This window comes from Anolis sagrei, chromosome 1 (genome assembly GCF_037176765.1).
Source record: "Anolis sagrei isolate rAnoSag1 chromosome 1, rAnoSag1.mat, whole genome shotgun sequence".
Lineage (NCBI taxonomy): Eukaryota > Metazoa > Chordata > Lepidosauria > Squamata > Dactyloidae > Anolis > Anolis sagrei.
In genome coordinates this window covers 72,791,895-72,813,012 of record NC_090021.1, presented here as the reverse complement: position 1 = coordinate 72,813,012, position 21,118 = coordinate 72,791,895, and the positions used below count along the sequence as shown (strand labels likewise).

Sequence of the window (21,118 nt, the reverse complement as noted above, 5' to 3'; positions counted from 1 at the left end):
GCAACTGCCACAATTATGAATGATTTTCCTGAAGCTTAAGTTAGTTATTAAAACAGATGAGAGATAAAGATTATTGGTAGAAGCACCATAACTGAGTCCTTTTTGGGAGATAGGGCGGGATAGAAATAAAGTTGTTGTTGTTATTATTATTATTATTATTATTATTGTAAATATGGTGGTATTACAAATTTTGTAATAGTGCTATTATATTGAAATCCATAGTATTTTTAAATATTTTGGTTCAATTCATTGTTTTTCATATCCTTTGTTACACAAGTCTGTTACCTTCCTTTATTTGTTAGGATTACACCAACCCCTCTTGGAGAAGGGAAGAGCACTGTGACGATTGGTTTGGTTCAAGCTCTAACAGCCCACCTTAAAGTAAATTCCTTTGCCTGCCTGAGGCAACCATCCCAGGGACCTACATTTGGTGTTAAAGGTACTAATTCTTTAATATTTGATGCTGTGTCATCATTTCATATTATATGAGCTAACAAAATCTAGTGATCCAGAAGTGAGTTTGAGAAAGAGTACATTTTTCTAAAAGCTGTCCCCAAATGATGGGAAATAAGGGATGATATTGTGCAAATTCAAGGTTCTTCTGTTCTCTTATACTGGCTGGCATGATAGTATGCTACGCAAAAAGACAAAGCAATAAAAGTTCAGCTGTGTAAGATAGTGCCATCTGAAGTGTTGATTCTTCTTGGTTTCTGAATTATTTTTATTCAAGAATAGTTGAGAAACCAAAATCAAAATTTCTTAATGCTGTGTAGGTGATTTACTCCTGTTTTCCTTCAGATTGTTGCTGCTACTACTGCTATTCTTAATATGAAAGGAGCTAATATGTAACATCTTTTTTTTGTATAGGTGGAGCCGCAGGAGGCGGATATGCTCAGGTCATACCGATGGAAGAGGTATGTCAGTCAAAGTTTTTTTAAAAAGGAATATTGATTCCCATTACACTGACTTAGAGTAAATACATAGAAAAGAGCTGCAGTCTCTTCAGAACAGTTGCTTGTCTTTAGCCGATAAAGTAATTCTAGCAGATAAGGCTGAATACATTTTGATGTTGAAGCAAATTGCAAAATGGCACACTTAATGGGAGAGGCAATCCTGATTTATATTAATTTGATCATATATTCTGGGATAGTTTTGAACAGTTATGCACAGCTGTATTGAGAAAAACATCATCAAAACATAAAAAGGGCTTGTATTCAATACTCTGTTTCTAATCAAAGTTGAGGATAATTCACAGAACTGCTTTGAAGTGCCAACTATTTTATCCCTCCATATGCACATTGCAAAACTTCTTTAAAGTGTTCCAAACGTATCCATATGAATCAAAACGGAAGTTGCCACATCCTGAAAAAATGCTTCTTTTCCAATTTGCCTTCATACATTTGTACTTAGGTAATTCTGGCTTTAAGCTATCACACATTGAACTGAGACCACCTATCTCATATTAAATCTCTTCAGCCACAATGATGATGATTTAATATTATTTCCACATCATTTTAAAAGTTGTTCATCTGAGCTGTTAATCCCACAAGTGAAAAAGCTTGGATAGGTTTCACCGGATGATACTCATTTAATGGAGTGTGCAAAAATGAATGTCTGTCTCATTTTTCGTTCATCTGCAGTTCAACCTTCACTTAACTGGCGATATTCATGCCATTACTGCAGCAAATAACTTGCTGGCTGCTGCCATAGATGCCAGGATTTTGCATGAAAACACTCAGTCTGATAAGGTACGGGCATCATTTCCAACATTAATTTGTTTTATAAAGGTTACTTTGAATGTTTTGTAAAATGAAGTAGTTAAAAACCTTTCAAGTAGTTTATCATTGAACAGTATGAATGTATGTGATTTTATATGTGTGCCTTCCAAGTTGCCTGTTGAATTAAGGCAATTCCTTGAGTTTCATAGGGTTTTCTTAAGTAAAGAATAGTCAAAGGTGGGTTTATCAATTCCTTTCTCTAAATTTAGCCTTCAGTACCTGATATTCATTGGTGGTCTCCTATCCAAGTACTACCAAGGTTGACCCTCCTTAGCTGCCGAAACCATGTGGGATATGGTGCCTTTAGAATAGTGGTTCCCAACCTGTGGTCCACAAAAACTAAAATATGGTCCATGGCCTCACCATTACTACACCATTGCAGCGAGAGCAACTGGTCTGGCAAAACCCTCTTATAGTGCTGAAGCTTATTAAATATGGTTTTCTGTTGGTGAGCAGATGGCAACTACTGGGTGGCATATATTCTGTATCAGAAACTAGAACTGATGTAGTCTGTCCAATGCAATTTTCTGAATCAGCACCCCAGATAACCAAACTGACCAACAACTGATTTGCAACCAACAACTGATTTGTAACCCTTTTTGCTACTAAGGTTGGAGAGTGATCAATAGGAAAGTCTAAAAACCTATTGCAAATAGATTTCAATTTAGAATAGTATTAGTACCATGCAAAGCTCAAATGTTATTTGTAAAGAGAATCAGGAATGTATTCTAGTGAAATCTTTGATGGAGAGTGGTTTTCTTATGATTTTTGTTGTGTGCTCTTTATAGGCCTTATATAATAGATTGGTTCCATTGGTCCATGGAGAGAGGAAATTTTCAGCTATACAACTTGCACGTTTAAAAGTAAGTTGCTTTTAACAGTCTGTCATCCTTTATTCCTTTTAATCAAGTCTTAATGGATGTGGGCTGGCTTGTGTTTTAATGATATTTTCCCATTTTTTTAACTAATAAGGATAGACAGTCCCCAACCAAGGTTCAAATCAACTTACTTATCCTATCACATACTGATTTCTACAGACAAACCTCCCTCTGTATTTCAGTGTTATATTTCAGCAAATAAGATTTTCAAGGCCTTGAGGAAATTTAGGAGCGCATGAATACAGTTGGAGTTAACTGTATATGGAGTTGTTCATCAATATGAAAAACAAAAAAACAAAAATCACTTATGCTCAGGCCTGTATTTCTACATTTCAAGGAGCCCCTCTTTTTCTCATAATGGAAGAAACAGATTGGAAATGTTACCTTCATAGTTGATAAATTCATTTGTTGTGTCATAGTTTTTGAAATCATAATTAACTATCTAAATCAGTGGTTCCCAACCTTTGGTCTTCCAGGTGCTTTGGCTTCAACTCCCAGAAAACCCAGCCAGCTTACCAGCTGTGGGAATTGTGGGAGCTGAACTCCAAAACACCTGGAGGACCAAAAGCTGGGGAACCATTGATCTAAATGGAATAAGATTTTGTTGACCACAGTTCTCAACCCCTATTGGCTGTTAGGAATTGTCGGAGTTGGAGTCCAAAACACCTGGAGGGCTAAAGTTTGCCTATGTCTGATAATAAATCATTGACAGTTGCATTGAGCACTAATAAAGAATATGGCAGTCCAATTTAGAGCAGAAATTTCTGAGAGGTTAAGCAACCATGCATTGATTAGATATGTCTAGATCTTGATTTTGTGTGAGTGTGTGTCAGGAGTGACTTGAGAAACTGCAAGTTGCTTCTGGTTTAAGTGAATTGGCCGTCTGCAAGGATGTTGCCCAAGGGACACCAGGATGTTTTGATGTTTTACCATCATTGTGGGAGGCTTCTCTCATATCCCCGCATGGGGAGCTGAAGCTGACAGAGGGAGCTTATCTGCACTGTCCTTGGATTCGAATCTTTGACCTGTTGGTCTTCAATCCTGCCAACACAAGGGTTTAACCCATTGCACCACTGGCTGCACCTTAGATCTTAATCAAACATTAGTAACTCTAACCATAATTTGATAGTTTGGATGAAGGAACTGCCATGGTGAAACAGAAGCAGACTCCTTGTAGCCAATGGTAGACACAGGAACACATTAGCCTAAGGATTTCTCCATTTCTGTTGCTTCATTAGCATCAACTACAGTTTATCTGAACATTACTATAAACCTATATATTTTTCAGATTTAATTTATGGTCCAGTTAGTGTCTTTGATAACCACTGGGTGGCAATGGATGGCTGCAAAGCACCTACACAACCCGCATTTTTAATTTTTAAACCAACATTGACTATCTTTTTAAAATCTGCATTTTAAAACAATCAGTGATTGTTTCCATATTTATCCCTGCAATAAAGTGGTTCTTACAGAGACTTGAACACTTAGGTGAAAAAAATCATTAGAAAGTGTTTTCCAATGTTTCATTCCATTTAGAGAAGTGTTGAAAGAAGAGACAAACTGATCCTTGCTGATAAAGTTTTAAACATACATTCAGTGGTGATATTTTGCTTTTCTTCCTACTTGTTTAAATGTGTGGTGTCTAAAAAGGAAAGGCCACATTAACTGGAATTTTTACTTGGTTAACATCTAGACTTGTAAATCAGGTGAAAAGTGTAGTGGGTTCTTCAGGATGGGGAGATATCCTTTTGCTGACTGAAGAGTTTTGGAGTTGAAGAAAATAGAGTGCAGAAGATCTGTGCTAAAAAAAAACCCTCATCATCCTGGAGTTTTAAATTTAAATTTGCTGCTGATTTATTATTTCTTTAAAGGCCTGTGTATGCAGATAATTGTAGACCAGTATATTTAACAAGATGGCTAAAGAAACCTTATATGGAAATATGTATATCCATACCAGTATACTTAAAATAAAATACTTTGGTCACGTAATGAGAAGACAGGATGGCTAGGAGAAGATAATGATGCTGAGGAAAATAGAAAGAAAATGGAAGAGGGGCCGACCAAGAGCAAGATGGATGGATGTTATCCTTGAAGTGACTGTCTTGACCTTGAAAGAGCTGGGTGTGACGACGGTGGACAGGGAGCTCTGGCATGGGCTGGTCCATGAGGTCACGAAGTGTTGTTGGAAACAACTGAATGAATTAACAACATACATAACATCAGTATATAACATGGAGGTGAGGGTGGGGAGAGAAACAGCCACTGCCATGTGGTTGCCAAAAGTGCAGATGAGAAGAGATTTCTGAAAGCAAGCTGCAATTGAGGTGAATTCATCCAGGGGGCACATGGGTGAACTCATGATATGATTGCTGGTGTGGTGTTAACATAAAAAATACAGTACATGCACGTTCAAATAATACAGGGAAAATAAGGTTTGTTTTTAAAGCACATATTGAAAGCTGAAGTTCTTTTTCCAGCTTAATGGGAATGCGTTGCTCAAGAGAATTAGAAGACAGTGATAGGTTCTATAAATGAGTTTTTGTTTGTCTTTGTTTTGTCTTTTTCTCTCTCCAAATACCAAAGCAACAATAGTCAATTATGCCTTGCTTCTCTTTACAGAGGCTGGGAATAACCAAAATGGATCCTACCACATTAACAGCAGATGAAATTAGCAGATTTGTCCGCCTTGACATAGACACCTCAACAATAACATGGCAAAGAGGTAGGCATTTGGACATAAAATGAACTTCTTAGATCAAACCATCTAGTCTAGCAGGGTGTGTCATTCAACACCTAGCCAGATGGTAATAATAGCTGTTTATGTAGTATTCTAATGTCAGTCCACTTATGGATACATTGAATCAATCAAACCTAAATAAATGTTAATTTAGCCATTTCCCATTGTTTTAATATAACTACTCTAGTGTGACTAACAATTGAATTCAAACCACGTTTAAATCATAGTACAGTACATAAAAGATAAAAGCACATCACATTGAAAAGCATTCATCTGTCATATTATATGTGATCCAAATGCCTGTCTAAATAAAAAAAGTTTTTGCCTCATGGTGGAAAGAGAACAGAGAGAGGGGCAACTGGACTCCCATGTGGGAGAGTCTACAACGTGTAGAAACCACCGAGAAGTTTCTGTGTCTTCACCTAAAGATAAGTTATTCCTAGTTTAGGAATAGGGATATTTTGATTTCCAACTCTTACAGTTTGACCTAGAATTGGATTTGATTAAATGATTCACTGGCCAACACACACTTTGTAGCCTCAAATGTTAGCCATGTTTTCTGGCATATTTGACCTGCTGATTCCAAAAATGGCACCAATTTTCTCATATCAGCTCTAGTTTTTGACATATAGAGCATACGGTATCTACCAGCCACCATCTGCTCGCACGTAAAGAACCATGATAGCCATATCTAGGAAACTAACACCAATGCAGTCTATCCAATGCAATTTTCTGAATGAGCACCTGAATAACTCCAGGAACAGGCCTGCAAAAACAAAGATACCAAGATTTGTTTGGGTTGGGCTGTGTTATGGAAATTGGAGGAGAAAATAACTAGAGAGCCAATGTTTTCACATTGTAAATGGATTTTGATCCAAAAACTATTTCTGGGTTCTACTCATCAGATTCCCGGTGCTTACCTATCATGCCTTATGAAAACTATTCCCATAGTCTATACAGAGTTGAGGACTATGCATGCTTCCAAAGAGTGTCAGAGCTTCCTGTTTTATTTCTGCAAATGGTGTTGCTAGTTCTGTTACTTTCATACCTAATCAGGATATGAGAATTAACAGCAGTCTCATGAAAGTCATCTTAACCTTTCACTGCTAGTAACATACAGAGATTTGTGTAGTTTTAGTAGGTTGCATCTGGAAAAAAAATCAGCTGAAGTTGCGCAGAATGATTTTTGTATCCAGTTTCTTGCAGAGATTTGGTTGTTTTGTGTGTTTTTTAAATGTGATTATTGTTAGCGAGGAGAGAAAAATCTTACTGAAATACCTTCTGTTACTTAATGTTCTTGGGATGAGCCCTGAAGGGAAACAAGATCTGACAAGGTCCTTATTGGTCAACTGTAACATGCAGAGAGTTGCCAAGAATTTTAAAACAGATTTGGCTGCATACTCTTTTTTTTGTAATAGGTGGCAGCACAATTGATGTAAAAGTGCCATTTGACCACCTTGGACTTTTTTTTTCTTTACGTGTGTCTTAAAAATCCCACACATTGAATGCTCCTTCCACTTCTTCCATGTTTCCTCCAGTTAAAGAAAACTTGTGGAATACGATTGAGAGACAGAAAACTTGCCATCTTTATTTTCCTAAGTCATTGCCTTTGCAACCAGATACAAGGAAGGATGGAAACTATGGAGACCACAGCAATGGGTTTCTAATTATCTAACCTCAAATTTGTAGACACGGAAACTTCTTTTTGGTATAACCAACATGTAGCAAATATGTGAAAAGACAGTGGAATCACAAGTTTTTCTGTCTGAGGAAGGAATTCCTTTTAGTAGCCACTGGCAACCATACATTTGGTGAAGGGGTGAATAAGAGACTTATGTTAAGTACAGATCAAAATACATAGGCTTCTATTATGCACACAGGCAAATTTTGCTGATTTTTCATGGTTTGTGTAGTAAAGACCTCTACACCTATGAGCATACAGTATGAGCGTAGTGTAGGATTGCCAGAGTGAAAACTGGACAGACTTCTGGCGTTCAAATTTCAATAGAATCATATAATCATAGAGTTGGAAGAGACCTCATGGGCCATCCAGTCCAACCCCCTGCCAAGAAGCAGGAAAATTGCATTCAAAGCACCCCCGACACATGGCCATCCAGCCTGTTAAAAGCCTCCAAAGAAGGAGCCCCCACCACACTCTGGGGCAGAGAGTTCCACTGCTGAACAGCTCTCACAGTCAGGAATTTCTTCCTAATGTTCAGATGGAATCTCCTTACTTGTAGTTTGAAGCCATTGTTCCACTTCCTACTCTCCAGGGCAGCAGAAAACAAGCTTTCTCCCTCCTCCCTATGACTTCCTCTCACATATTTATACATGGTCATCATATCTTCTCTCGGCCTTCTCTTCTTCAAGCTAAACATGCCTAGCACTTTAAGCCGCTCCTCATAGGGCTTATTCTCAAGACCCTTGATCATTTTAGTCACCCTCCTCTGGACACATTCCAGCTTGTCAGAACAGATTCTGATAATTAGAAAGAGCTTATTTACTGTAAGAGCTGTCTTGCAGTTGACTGATGACGAACTCGTCTTCTTCAGAGTTCTTTCAACAAGGTTTAGATGGGCATCTTTCAGGAGTACTTTAATAGTGCATTCTTGCAGGAGAGGGCCTCCTTGTAATCCCCTCCATTTTTTATGATTCCAACCCTGATATAGCCCCCCCCCCCCTTTGTTACCCTCAAAGGTGTAATCAAAGAGTAAAATCCCATCCTACTCCCACAGGTTCCTTGAAGACAAAAAGACTCTATTTACAGTATTTATATTCTGCTCTTTTCACCCTGCAGGGTACTCTGGGTGGATTATAATATACATATACATGGCAGACATTCAATGCCATAGACACACAACATATATAGACAGACACACAGAGGCCATTTAACATTCCAGCTTCATGAGGGTATTCTGGCCAGCAGGGGAGCCATCGCTTCACCATCCATTTGTGACACTGATGGTGTACTTACTCATTCTTTGCTTGCTTTCTGGAGATTTTTATGGTATTGTAAATTAGTTAAATTAGCCTTCCTGCAGAAGCGCTACCTAAATTTCCTACTTGACAGATACAACTGTCTTTTGGGCTGCAAAGATCAACAGCGAGCTACACAATGGTTGGAAGCTCACTCTGACCCGGGCTGGCCTTTCGGTCAGTAGTGATCTAATGCAGCTGACTCGCAGCCAGCTGTGCCACAGTCCCAGTGCACTCTAGTAAATGCACAACTGGCCACAGCCATATACTTTAAATTAGAGTTAAGTTATTATGTATGTCCATAAGGATCACCAACTTGTTCTTACCTTTGAATCCAGCATAATAATAATCTCTATAATTTGGCTACTGGCGGTGCCTGTATTATTTAAAAACACTGCACTGTCATCTCTTCTATGAGATATCTATTTCAACATGATACAAAATGAACAGTCTCATTTAGTTGAAGGTATGTGTGGGGTGAAAATCTGGTTTCAAGTAGCCCATTTGAACTTTACAATTAGGAATATGTTTTCTTTGACCCACGGCATTGGTCACAGATGTTGTATAATAGATTGCCAAAGAAAGTTTCTTCTCGTCAGTTACTAGGTCTTAAATAGCAGTGGAGCCCTTCTTGCATCTTTTCAACTAGAAAAAACATGCATTTCTTTCAACATTCTTTAAGCCCTTTACATTTTTCCTTTCTTGCTTTTGTTTGTAAACTGGTAGATTTACAGCTGTTTAAGTACTTGAGATTATATAAATTCCCATCATTTCTTGCATCTGGCAACAAAGCATAATCAGGATTATTCTGTTGGTATTTGACTAATACAAGATTTAGAAGAGAAGTGATAAAAAGCCAGTGTTTAAATCTTCTGGGTCTTATTTTAACTCACATGTCATGTTCTTGATTGAATGTTAAGTGGGGGAAAGTACAGGATTTAGAGAAGATATTAAACAAAGTTTTGTTTCATGTATCAGTTATCAAATTTTACAAGAGTTAACCTTTGTTCTGGATTTATATGTTTAGACTATTGCCAGCTCGTTTTCAGACAAGCTCTTTGGCATAATGGGCTGTGATATTGTGAAATCTTTGTTGTCTTAGCTCTATTTTTAAATTTTAACAAAGTTTGGATGGTTGTCCATCAGGAATGCTGTGCCTATAAGGAGTTGGACTAAATGATGTTAGGGTATTCTTCCCAGCTTTACAGCCCTTGGAATTTGCTGCTCTGTCTCACTCTGAGAGGTACAATTATTAGACAGCATGAAATATATACATTCTAAAGAATGATTTACATATTAAAGGAAGATAGGGATTATGTTGAATATGTTTTGATTTTGCTTTTCCTGTCTGGCAGGGGATTGAACTGTATGGCTTACATGGCATCTTCCAACTATGATTCTATGAAACTGAAATTTCTTATCCCCCTTTTAATGCAAATATTTATTTACCCTTTTCTCCTCTTTCAGTGGTGGACACGAATGATAGATTCCTTAGGAAGATAACAGTTGGGCAAGCAAGTACTGAGAAAGGATTTTCTCGTCAGGTAAACTTCTAACCATCTTTTCTGTTTGGAAATGGAATATCTTTAATGGTTAAAAGTTAACATTTTCTTCTATCTGCTATTTCAGTAAAATGTTGAAAATCTATCTTGTAATGCAAGATACACCAGTGTGTGCATCGAGTGCCTCTACCTGACATGCCTCTATGTTTTCCTTTGCAGACTCAGTTTGATATAGCTGTTGCAAGTGAAATCATGGCCATCTTAGCACTGACCAGTGGCCTATCAGATATGAAAGAGAGACTGGGGAGAATTGTAGTTGCTAACAACAAACAAGGGCAGCCGGTGACAGCAGAAGATTTGGTATGAATTATATAACAGCATTTCTTGAAAGTACTTTCCCTTTTAAGGCACAATGAGTTTTTAAAAAAAACCTAAAATATGTTCACCTAATTTAACGGTGGCTGTGTGTTTCTCTTTTTTCCTATTTCTTTTCCAATTATTGAAAAATCCAATGGAAACACTAGATGTGCTCGAAAGTTTATAAAATCCCTAGCTTTGGGATATCCAAAATAGGAGCTTGGAAGGTCACTCATCAAAAGTAATTTTATATAGCTTGCTCTGAGGCATCTCTCTCAGTATCCACTTTTTCTTTTGTGTTCTTTTTTGTGTTTGTGGAATAATGCCATGTAAGAGTCTAAAATTTGATGAAAAACTCTTTACTAATTGTTCCTTCAAAGTAGCAAAACAAATGAGATAAAGCACCTGGAGAATGTTAGCCTACTGGCATGCATTCAAGTTCTATCTGGTGAAGACCTTTGCATTTCAGAAGATCAAATTGGTGTATGACTATGCATGCCCAGTGTGGAACACATTTCACCACACTAAAACAGTGGATGTGGCTCTTAATGAGACATGCCGCATTATCATGGGGTGTCTGCGCCCTACACCACTGTGGAAATTACACTGTCTAGCCGGTATTGCACCACCTGACATCCTCCGGGAAGTAGCAACCAATAATGAAAGGACCAAGGCAGTGACATATCCCGCTCATCCCTTGTTTGGGTATCAGCCAGCACGTCAACAACTTAAATCAAGAAATAGTTTTCTAAGATCTACAGGAGACACTCGCTGGAACACCCCAGCAAGCGAGAGTCCAAAAGTGGCAGACTCAAACCCAGAACCTCAATCAAAGGCTGATACCAAATGAGAGACTCCCCCCTGGGCACACAGAAAACTGGGCGACTTGGAAGGCACTGAACAGACTGCACTCTGGCACCACAAGATGCAGCGCCAATCTTAAGAAATGGGGCTACAAAGTGGAATCCACGACATGTGAGTGTGGAGAATAGCAAACCACTGACCACCTGCTGCAATGCAACCTGAGCCCTGCTACATGCACAATGGAGGCAGCACCAGAGGCACTTCAAGTGGCCAGATACTGGTCAAAGGACATTTAATCAACTACCAAGCTTGCAAACTTTGTGTTTTGTCTGTCTGTCTGTTTGTTTGTTTGTTTTGTTAAAAACATAATATAAATGTCTGGTTGTTCCTGACACGATAAATAAATATTGGTGTACGTGTTTTATGTATTTTGTTTTTATTATGTTATTTGTCATTCTATCATATCTGAACATCAGAAATCTTTTTCTTAATGTCTACTTTTCTTCTATTGTCATGCTAGCAAGTCAATTGTTTACCATCCATACTTGGTCTACAAGGCAGCTGCCACTCTGGGTTACAGACAAGTACATTTTGTTGGCAGCTTGCCTTAAGTTTTCATCAAATTTGGACCCTCAAACATTCTGAAAGATGTGAGTTTACAGTTATTAAGTTAACATAAATAAGTGGACTAAAGATGGACCGTTATCCATGAAAGGCCAAATATGATACAAAATGCACCCCTGAAGTAGTGCTATATAGTCTTCATCTTACCCATAAGTTCTTCTAGACTTTCCTCCAACACCAAACTTATTTTTAAGTCATAGAATAAAACTAAAATAAAAGAATTTTATTTTGCAGAGTAGAGTACAACTCACAAATAACTTCTATGGACAGTATTATTTATTTATTTATTTGCCATGTTTGTTCCCCGCCCTTCTCTACCTCGACAGGGGGATTCAAGGTGGCTATTATACATCCCTCAACATTTAGGATCTGTTTGAAAATGGCCACATTTTAGTAACTTCCTAGTTTTTATTAGACTGATATTTTGACAAGTAGTTTTCAATTCATTGCTAAATGTTCACCCAAAACCACTAATTCCTTCTCTCTTTCACTTGTTTCGGATGTGAATAATATTTAATAAGCTCTGCAAATATGCAATTGCTCTTAATTTCAGGGTACTATACCACATTTTCACCATAGCATAATGAAATCTAAAGTACACACTGGCTGATGAGAAACAGATGCCTGAAGGGTTGAGGGTGGGAGGAGGTGGGGAAAAAAGATAAATGGAATATTTCATAAACTCAGAGGCTCCTTTCACAAGTGTAATGAGTTTGAAAAACCAGCCTCTGTGATAGAACGACAGGATTTCTTGCCAAAATATGGTATTCATTGAGTAGACATCTGAAGACTAGATTGCAATTTGGCTGCTACATTATAGCAAAATGTTTGATGGACAGATGCCATATCGCCATGGTAAATTAAAGTGGCATGCTCAAGATCAGTATTTCAGCAGCCATGAGGAATTTTAAATAAATAGGTAGTTATTTGTATAGCAAAAAAGCATTTTAAGTTACTGTGCAAGGACTTTTAAAAAGTGTTGAAGCCCCATTCTTCACTCATTTTGCAAATAGTAAACAGCAGAAGATGCTGTCTTGGAATCCAAGGTTTGGCTTGTTATGCGCTACTTTATGTTAGAAACTAAAGCGTTATTAAAAACCACACACCTGATTCCATAATGAAATCTAAAGTACACACTGGCTAATGAAAAATTGCATTCAGCTTCTAATAGCAAAAATAAGCATTTGGCTTTTCCCCTTAAAGAAGATAACATGTTGTCAGAGAAATGCCTGCTAAGGAGCAGAGGTTTATGTGCCCGTATATCCAATTGCCAGGTATTAATGGTGATGTAGCATCCTGCAAAAAATAAATAAATAAAAAAATTGGACCCAGAATGACATATAATAACCGTCAGAAGCCTTCTCCTAGTTTTTTTTTTTTAAAAAGCTACTGGAAATTATACTATTTTAAAAATAAAAACACAAAAGGTCCAGGAGGGTACAAAAAAGTTGCACTAGTCCCTTGAAAGTTGCCCACCGCTGTTCTAGTTATTATTAAATCCCTTCATTTCCAGTGGGAAATAAGGTTCCCAGATCTCAGAGCCTGGCTCTATGGCTCCAGCTTCCAGAGTAAGTGAACATGAGCGCAGCCTTGAAATACGGTATATATTTTTATATAGTAGTCATCATTATCTTTATTTATATTCTGCTCACTCTCCAAACAGGTCTCGGGGTGGCTTACAGAAAGTAAAACACAGAAATAAATGCAAAAACACAGAAATAAAACATGATGCATAAATAACAAACTCAAAAACCTAACAGAAAATAAAACACAATACAAAAAAAAAACCAAGGCAAAATAAAAACATAAACAGCAATATATGTGTGTATGCATATATATATTTTCCTCATTGTTTAGATGATGGAAATATCTGTGCAACTGTAGCTGATGCTTAATGTAGTATATATAATGACACCACACAGCCCAAGGAAATCTAAGATTTTGGCCTGAAATCTTTGCACTTGAGATAGTTCTGAACCACTTGGATTACTGAGGCCATTAAATGGATTTACACACACTCCAAGTCCTCTAGCACTAGTTTTCATTTTTTTTCAAAGTGGGCAGATCTTGGCACCTGCTCCAAATTCCTTGAAACATGCACACATACTGGGGATGAGAGGTATTGGTGGCAATCATGAATGATGGTAGGCTCCAAAAATGTGTTGACTTACCTGTCTGAAAATCTTTTCTGTTTGCCAGAAATGTGGCATTGCACTGAATGTCCAGAGACTTCTTTATTTATAGTTTATGGGAAAGGAGGCCATATTTCTCGTTTTGTCATCGCACTTGAAAAAGAAAACATTTTTAATACTTGCACATTGGTTTATAGGTAAACAGTAAGATTAAACAAAGCAATTGGCATGAGCTTCTGAACAAAGATGAATTTGGAAACTAAAGTTCAGCTAAAGCCTCTCTTGTTTTTAGGGAATAACTGGTGCCCTGTCAGTTCTGATGAAGGATGCAATAAAACCAACATTGATGCAGACCTTAGAGGTGAGTTCAGTGATATCATTTTTATTAAGACTGTTTTTAATATGTAAAAAAATACTTTATAAAAAGTTCATCGGTTGTATCCAGTGGTGTCCATCTACTTGTGCAAAGGAGGACAAAATTCAGCCTATGGGCCACAACCAGATTTTATTTTTTTCTATTTATTCATTTAAAAAAAAAAAAACCATTCGCCCCACCATGGTCTGTGTAGAGCAATTTACTCAAATCACTGCTCTTTTTTAAACATTCTCTCTTGGGCTTAAAGAGGGTTATTGGGCAATGTCTAGCCCCGGGGTGGCAGGTGAACCCCTTTGGCCATTTTGAAAATCCCAGGGCATTCTAGAAGACAGAGGCTCATTCAGACCTTTCTGAAATTCCCACTAAAAATTTAAAAATGGGGAAAATCAATCAAGAACCAAAACACATTGCCTCTCATTTTATAAAACACTTTAATAACATCAAAGTATATGTTCATAAACATATTTGGAGGCTACTTCAGAAATAGAGATGTAGCAGCTGCTCAAGTATAATCAGGAAGTTCCTCCTAATGGTTGGGTGAAATCCTGTAGTTTAAATCTGTTTCTCCATTTCTTACTGTATCTACATTATATAATTAATGCAGTTTGAACCACTTTAACTATCATGGCTCGATACTATGGAATCAAGGGTTTTATAGTTGAATAAGGTGTGGGGGAGGGGAGCAGCAATTTAGGATGTTGGGCATTATCATGAACAGTGCCATACTTTTTTGCCCTCTCTTCCCTTTTCTCAAAGCATGCATTGTAGAACGGATGCCAAATCTTTGATATAAAGATTAAATAATACATTGTTATCACAATGTAACATATGTCAATGTAATTTCTTTAGAATCTACATTTGAACAGTGGGTGCCTTGGTCCTGAGCTCACCTATTGCTCAGTGGTTGATAAAGTATTTCCACCAAAGCAAAAGTGAGAAAGAGGGCTGTATGAGTACTTGAAGTATGATTACCTTTACTAGAGACTACATTTGGTTCTAATTCTGGAAATGTACAAATGCTTATACAATGATTATTTCACTAGTGTAGCATATCTGTAAGATTTCAGTCAAAATGCATTCTTTTGGAGAAATCTCCCTACTGTGCATTACATTTCTTTATTCACTCCCATGACCACTGCTATTGAAAGAGAACAGGTTTCATAGAGGGAATTGCCATACATTTTCGCTTTTGTATGCCTCCTTGAAGAATTGTGAACCTATGGAATTGGCCAGACTTTTCTTAGCATCCAGTGGATTAAACTAAATTAAGCCCAGTTTATACTGTTTTTCTCACCAAATGTTTTCAGCAAAACAATCTTATATGTGTCTAATCAGTAGGATCATTAACATATTAGCGGGTCTAGCATTGTAACCCAGTAAAATTGGATGAGTTAAAGCAGGTGTCATGTGTTGGATTTTGGAAGCAACTGCCACAGATGTCATGATCACATTTTTCTGGAGAAAGGCTACTGGAAGGCAGTTATTGTTGTTTGTTTGTTTTAGTTCACCACAATGGTGCATATGGAAAGGAAATTGTCAGAGCAGGTAAAGCAAGCCTGCACAAGGATGCCAACTATGTCATTAAAGCTCCGCATCCTCTCATCTTGCAACACTGAGCACTTAGCTGTAGAAAAACTAGCATAAGAGCTGCAGGAGGAATTGGAGGGGGGATTTTGAAACTGAAATATATTATTATAGCCTATTACAAAATTCAGAGATGTAGCCATGTTAAACTGCAGAGTAGATTAAACTCCGGAGCATCCCTTGACTTTCCTTAATGTGGAGATACGTCAGTTTAACATGGTTTACCCCTGTGCTAAGGACTGAAAGTTCCTGAACACTGTGGGGACAGCTAGGAGCAACTACACAGTGAGTGTGAGATATTAAGCCCACGTATTCAAGCCCCTAGTCTATGAAAGCTTATGCTATAACTTATTTCATTCAGTTAGCTCCATGCTCTGTTTTCTCCTCTGTTTTGCTGTTCTGTAAAAAAAAAAAAAATCTGGAACCACCTGCTGTTTATTTTGAATGTTGTAAATATACATACACAGCTACAGCAAGATTAAAACAGAATCTCATTATGACCCAAATCAAGCTTTTACTGCATTATTTACTTCAGACATACAACTGCAAGCTGATACTAAAAGTCTGTATTTCTCTTGTCTTCCTTCACTATTCTTCCAATGCTAAGGCTACCAAAAATGTCAGAGGAGAAGGAAGAAAATGTGGGAGCTGGGATGACATTCTATAAAGGAGTTTCTTAAGTGAGGTGGATCTGTATAATATATCTATAGCAGGCTGTATGTTGTGACCACAAAGTAGCAGACACTAATTATGCTATCTGGGAGAGTCTACATGTGTTTCTCCAAAGATCTAAAATATAAAGTATAAGTTTAATGTTGCCTACCAATTTTTGGTTCTTTCTCTAATGGTGTTTTGCTTTTCATTTGCAACTTCTAGGGTACCCCAGTTTTTGTACATGCTGGACCTTTTGCAAATATTGCTCATGGCAATTCTTCAGTTTTGGCAGACAAAATTGCTCTGAAACTGGTTGGCAAAGAAGGATATGTAGGTGGGTATAAGCTCATTTTGTTTTGGTGGAAGTTCTAAAGAACTGTCAAAATATTTTAACTTTCCTTATGTTCATTTGACTAAAATTGGCTAACAGCAGTTGCTTAGTGATTGTGTGGCATATACATCGTTGTAATTCAAGAATATTTTATATTTAGTCATGCTCAAAAGTGTTAAGGAAAGGTTTTAAATTGCATGACCAAAAGAGTGCTGCATATATATTTAATCTAGGAAATGAATCAAGACCAGAACTTTTTAACAAGGTAGTATAGCAAAATGCTTTAGAGTGGATTTTTTTTATTGGTGGTAGTAATTTTTCAAAAGAAAGAGGAGAAAACTCTAAACATTTTGCTTTAAATTTCTTTGGACCACAAAATAACCTCACACAATACCTTAATATTTGCACAGTTCAAAGTGTTTTATCTAGCTGTTTTCATTTGTAAAACATCTTTGCTCTTTTTGTGAGTTTTATGAAAAATTGCTGTGCACTGTACACTGTGTGATGCGGAGTATCAAATTTCAGGCTCCAAGTTATCTTATGTCATAATATTCCTTCTTTAGTTTTCATGATTCTGTATCATTGCAAAAATAATATTTACATAGTTAGTATGCATCCTTAGCATGTTACTGCAACAAAAGAGATTTTCCTTTCCTGTAGTTCAAGTGAAATGTTCAGTTCAAAAAGGTCATGATCCAAAAGAGTTTGAGAGCAGCCAACAGTAGTCAGTCTGCGGCTTGTTAGCAGCAGTCAAAGTATATCTACACTGTAGAGTTAATTCAGTTTGACACCATTTTAATTGCCATGGTTCAGTGCTGTAAAGTACCAGCACTTTTTGGCAGAGAAGGCTAAAGACCTTGTAAAACCACAAGTTCAGTAATTCCATAGCATTGAGTCATAGCTGTTAAAAGGTGTCAAACTGCTTGGACATCCCCCTGGTTTGGGGACCATTTGCAGTGATAGGTAAATAATTATGCTTTGCCTCCTCCTGTTTAAACCAGACAGTAGAATGAGGTCAAAAAATCATCAATCTTCATATAATGTTGATGATATAATAGATATGTGGCTATTATTCATGACAGCCCCCCCCCCCTCAATTTATGTGAGTCAAGACTATTACAGCAGGAAGAAGGTTAAGGCACAGAAGTCTAAAAATGTGTAATTGTCATACTTCTCCCTGCATTTTAGCCATTTGTCAGTTTGGAGAAATGACCTGAAGGCTCTGGGGCCATGTACTAGAAGTAACATGATCCAATGTAATTTGAACATTAAACTTCAACTCTGGGAGACCAGGGTTCAATTCCTCGCTTGATCATGGAAACTCATTGGGTGACTCTCAGCCCCAGAAAACCCTCTGATGAGTTCATATTGGGATCACTATAAATAAAAAATAATTTGAAGCGACACAAAAATCACAATGCCGAAGGAAATGATAGGAGAAAACAGCAACTAGCAGATTTTTTCTGAATAATCTTAAACCATTGCCCATAGAGTTTTATATTCCTCACTTTCTTTTTCACCTCTTCCCTCAATCATGCAAGAGCAAATGTCTGCAAATAATTATGTCTTGTGGGAAATGAGCTTTCTAGTATAAGGGAATATCATTTGAAATTGCATCATATTTTAAAAGAAGAATGGTCCAGTGGGCTAACTTCACTGTTTCCAGCTGTGTCTCTTCTGAAGCCAAACAAGAAGAGAGGTGGGTCATTACTTGATGTTCATAACAGACATTATTGATGGATGCTGTGATGATATACAGAGACAAACGGGGAAAACACAGCTTAATACTTTCCTCAGGAAAGCCTAAAATATATTATTACTAGATAGTATTCATATTACATGTACCTACTTCCAAGAAAAATATATCTGGCAATCAACACACTCACTTTAATTTTTGTTCTTCAAACTAAAATGCCACTAGTGCCAAATCTTGGATTTTGAGAAGTTGTATCATTATCAAATGCCATATATGATAAAATACTCACATTATACTATTGTTTGCATTGCCTAGATCTCACTTCTTGAATAGTCATATTAATAACAATGGAATGAGTGTCACTGGAACTAGCAGCATGAAGGTGTGGAAGATCTAATCCAGTAGTACTTCAATCTCATAAAATGCTAAACAGTTTTAAAATTAAAAGCCTAGGTTTCCAGTTTTTTAACAGAGTGCTGAAACTAGTCATACCACCTTGAGGAAAGCTCGGCATGCTGTTGTTTTTGTTGTTTAGGTCATATTCTTGTTGTGTGTAGAAGTCATTTGTGGCAGTCTTAAAGCTTAAATGTTACTAGGGTTCCTTAGTTATATTTATAAGATGAAAGAAGAGCAGGGAAGAGGTGATTGAGCCATGGCAGTTAAAATGGTGTCAAGCAGCATTAATTCTACAATGCATCATAGAACCAGCTACCAAGTAGGTGGTCTTCCTTTTCCCACCACATGAGCCCGAAGATGTGGTTGGTCTCTTTAGAACAGTGGTTCTCAACCTGTGGGTCCCCAGGTGTTTTGACCTAATCTCCCAGAAATCCCAGCCAGTTTGCCGGCTGTTAGGATTGCTGGGAGTTGAAGGCCAAAACATCTGGGAATCCACAGGTTGAGAACCACTTCTCTAGAACTTCTTAGAGCTCTAACAGACTCATAAAGGGAGACATGGCCCTTCAAATAGCCCAGATGCAAGCCATATATAGAGCTTTATAGGTTATTACCACCATTTTGAATTGTGTCTGGAAACAGACCTCCTCTTTGTAGGCAGTTAATAATCTAGCTGCATCTCTTTTGGGCCAGTGACATTTATGAGCCCTCTTCAAAGGCAGATCCACAAAGGACTTCATCAGACACACTTCTGGCTCCATTTCCATGTGTTTCAGAAACTGAGCCCCACAGGAATCCCATACAGGCCATCACATGATGTGAAGGTACTTCCAGTGGGACTACATCTTCAGGAGTCAGGTGTTACTCTACTCCAAACCTAAGAAAGTGAGGGAAGGCGGATAAAAGATGGGGAAAAGACATGGGGCTGGCCAACCCAGAAGATGGGGAAAGATGGTAGGGAACAGGTTAAGACAGCTCCCATCACTTTCCTCCCACCAATCTGATGAAGTCCATAGAGGGAATTACCATAATCCAAATGGGATACAATGAAGGCATGAGTTACCATAGAATGGAATTGCAGATCCAGTGATATGGATCTGTGAGTGGCCCATGCCTCCTTTTATGCGAAAATATTTGCAGAAATTAGAAATTTTACTTTTTGGAGTAAAGTTCCATAATCCCCCAGCTAGTATGGCTGGTGGCTCTGGAATTGCCTGAATATGAATGGTAGAACATCACTTCTGGGCAGAGTTCTGTGGTTAAAATTCACTATTTTAAAAAGCTGGCATTTTTACTACCCAGTGCTAATGGTGAGGGAGAACAGTCATGCTAGAGAGATACTTCAGGGTGTTATCACTCTGCAGTTGTTAACAGAAAGCTGTGTAGATTGATTAGGCTCCCCAAGGAGGGTGGGATGAAGAAAATGAGAAACAGGGTTCTAAGAACAGGACCAAATGTAAGCCCAGAGAAAGCCTTTTCACTGATAACCACCTGTCTAGGCTCTGCAGGTAGTTCGGTTGATAATTGAAGAATTGCTCTTTAAAAAGATCTCAGCTGCCAGGTAGCTTAGTATGTGAGTTAGGGTCTGTGGTTCCAGCTGTTCCCTTGATTTGTTTCCCTCTTGTTGCGAATGCTAACTTGTCATAAAAGCATTATTGTAGCATGAGCACTAAAGTAATTACTAGAGGGTTGTTCCTTTGTGTGTATTTTCCTAGTTCACTCTCCTGTGAGATTTCACAAAAGGTGCCACAGCAGCTGCTATAGTCCAATCCAATCCAATAAACCTTTATTGGCATATACGTACATAGCAAAAAGGTATAAAATACAGTACAAGCAATAGAAAAGGAAACTTCACATTTGCTACACATTCAGTTTACAGACTTCATTCAGGAATCTTGCCACTGAAAAGCAGTTAAAATCTTGACAATTTAGAAGCATAATTACTTTGTCTGGGTCACTGTGGATTTTCAAGGAATCTATAACATGTGGTAGTAAGCTAGATCTTGGTTCCTGGTAAAGTGGGCCGTGCAGAATAATATGCGGGATAGAATCCAGCTGTCCTGTGCTACAGGGACAAAGCCTCTTATTGCTCGGTAGACCATTGAGGGAGCGGAGATGGTATAATATTAAATCTAGCCAGCATGTAGGCTGTCCTGTAAGAGGGGTTGGTGAGCGCTGCAATGTAAAAGGGTGGGTTTCCCAATATGAATGGAATTGCCATGTTCATAGGTGAACAGGATTTATTGGTCAAGCACAACAATTGGTTATAATCCCTTTCTAGCCACCTCTTTTTGAT

The 21,118-nt window shown here is 37.8% G+C and overlaps 1 protein-coding gene across 1 annotated transcript in view; it reads left to right on the top strand.

The window, feature by feature from the left end:
- Positions 1-21,118, top strand: part of MTHFD1L (methylenetetrahydrofolate dehydrogenase (NADP+ dependent) 1 like) — a 134,772-nt gene that overhangs the window by 38,137 nt on the left and 75,517 nt on the right. The window contains exons 12-20 of the mRNA XM_060753560.2: positions 303-439; positions 868-914; positions 1,641-1,748; positions 2,567-2,641; positions 5,276-5,378; positions 9,837-9,913; positions 10,091-10,231; positions 14,081-14,149; positions 16,625-16,736. Coding sequence (XP_060609543.2) covers positions 303-439; positions 868-914; positions 1,641-1,748; positions 2,567-2,641; positions 5,276-5,378; positions 9,837-9,913; positions 10,091-10,231; positions 14,081-14,149; positions 16,625-16,736 — 869 coding nt within the window. The remainder of the gene's footprint in view (positions 1-302; positions 440-867; positions 915-1,640; positions 1,749-2,566; positions 2,642-5,275; positions 5,379-9,836; positions 9,914-10,090; positions 10,232-14,080; positions 14,150-16,624; positions 16,737-21,118) is intronic.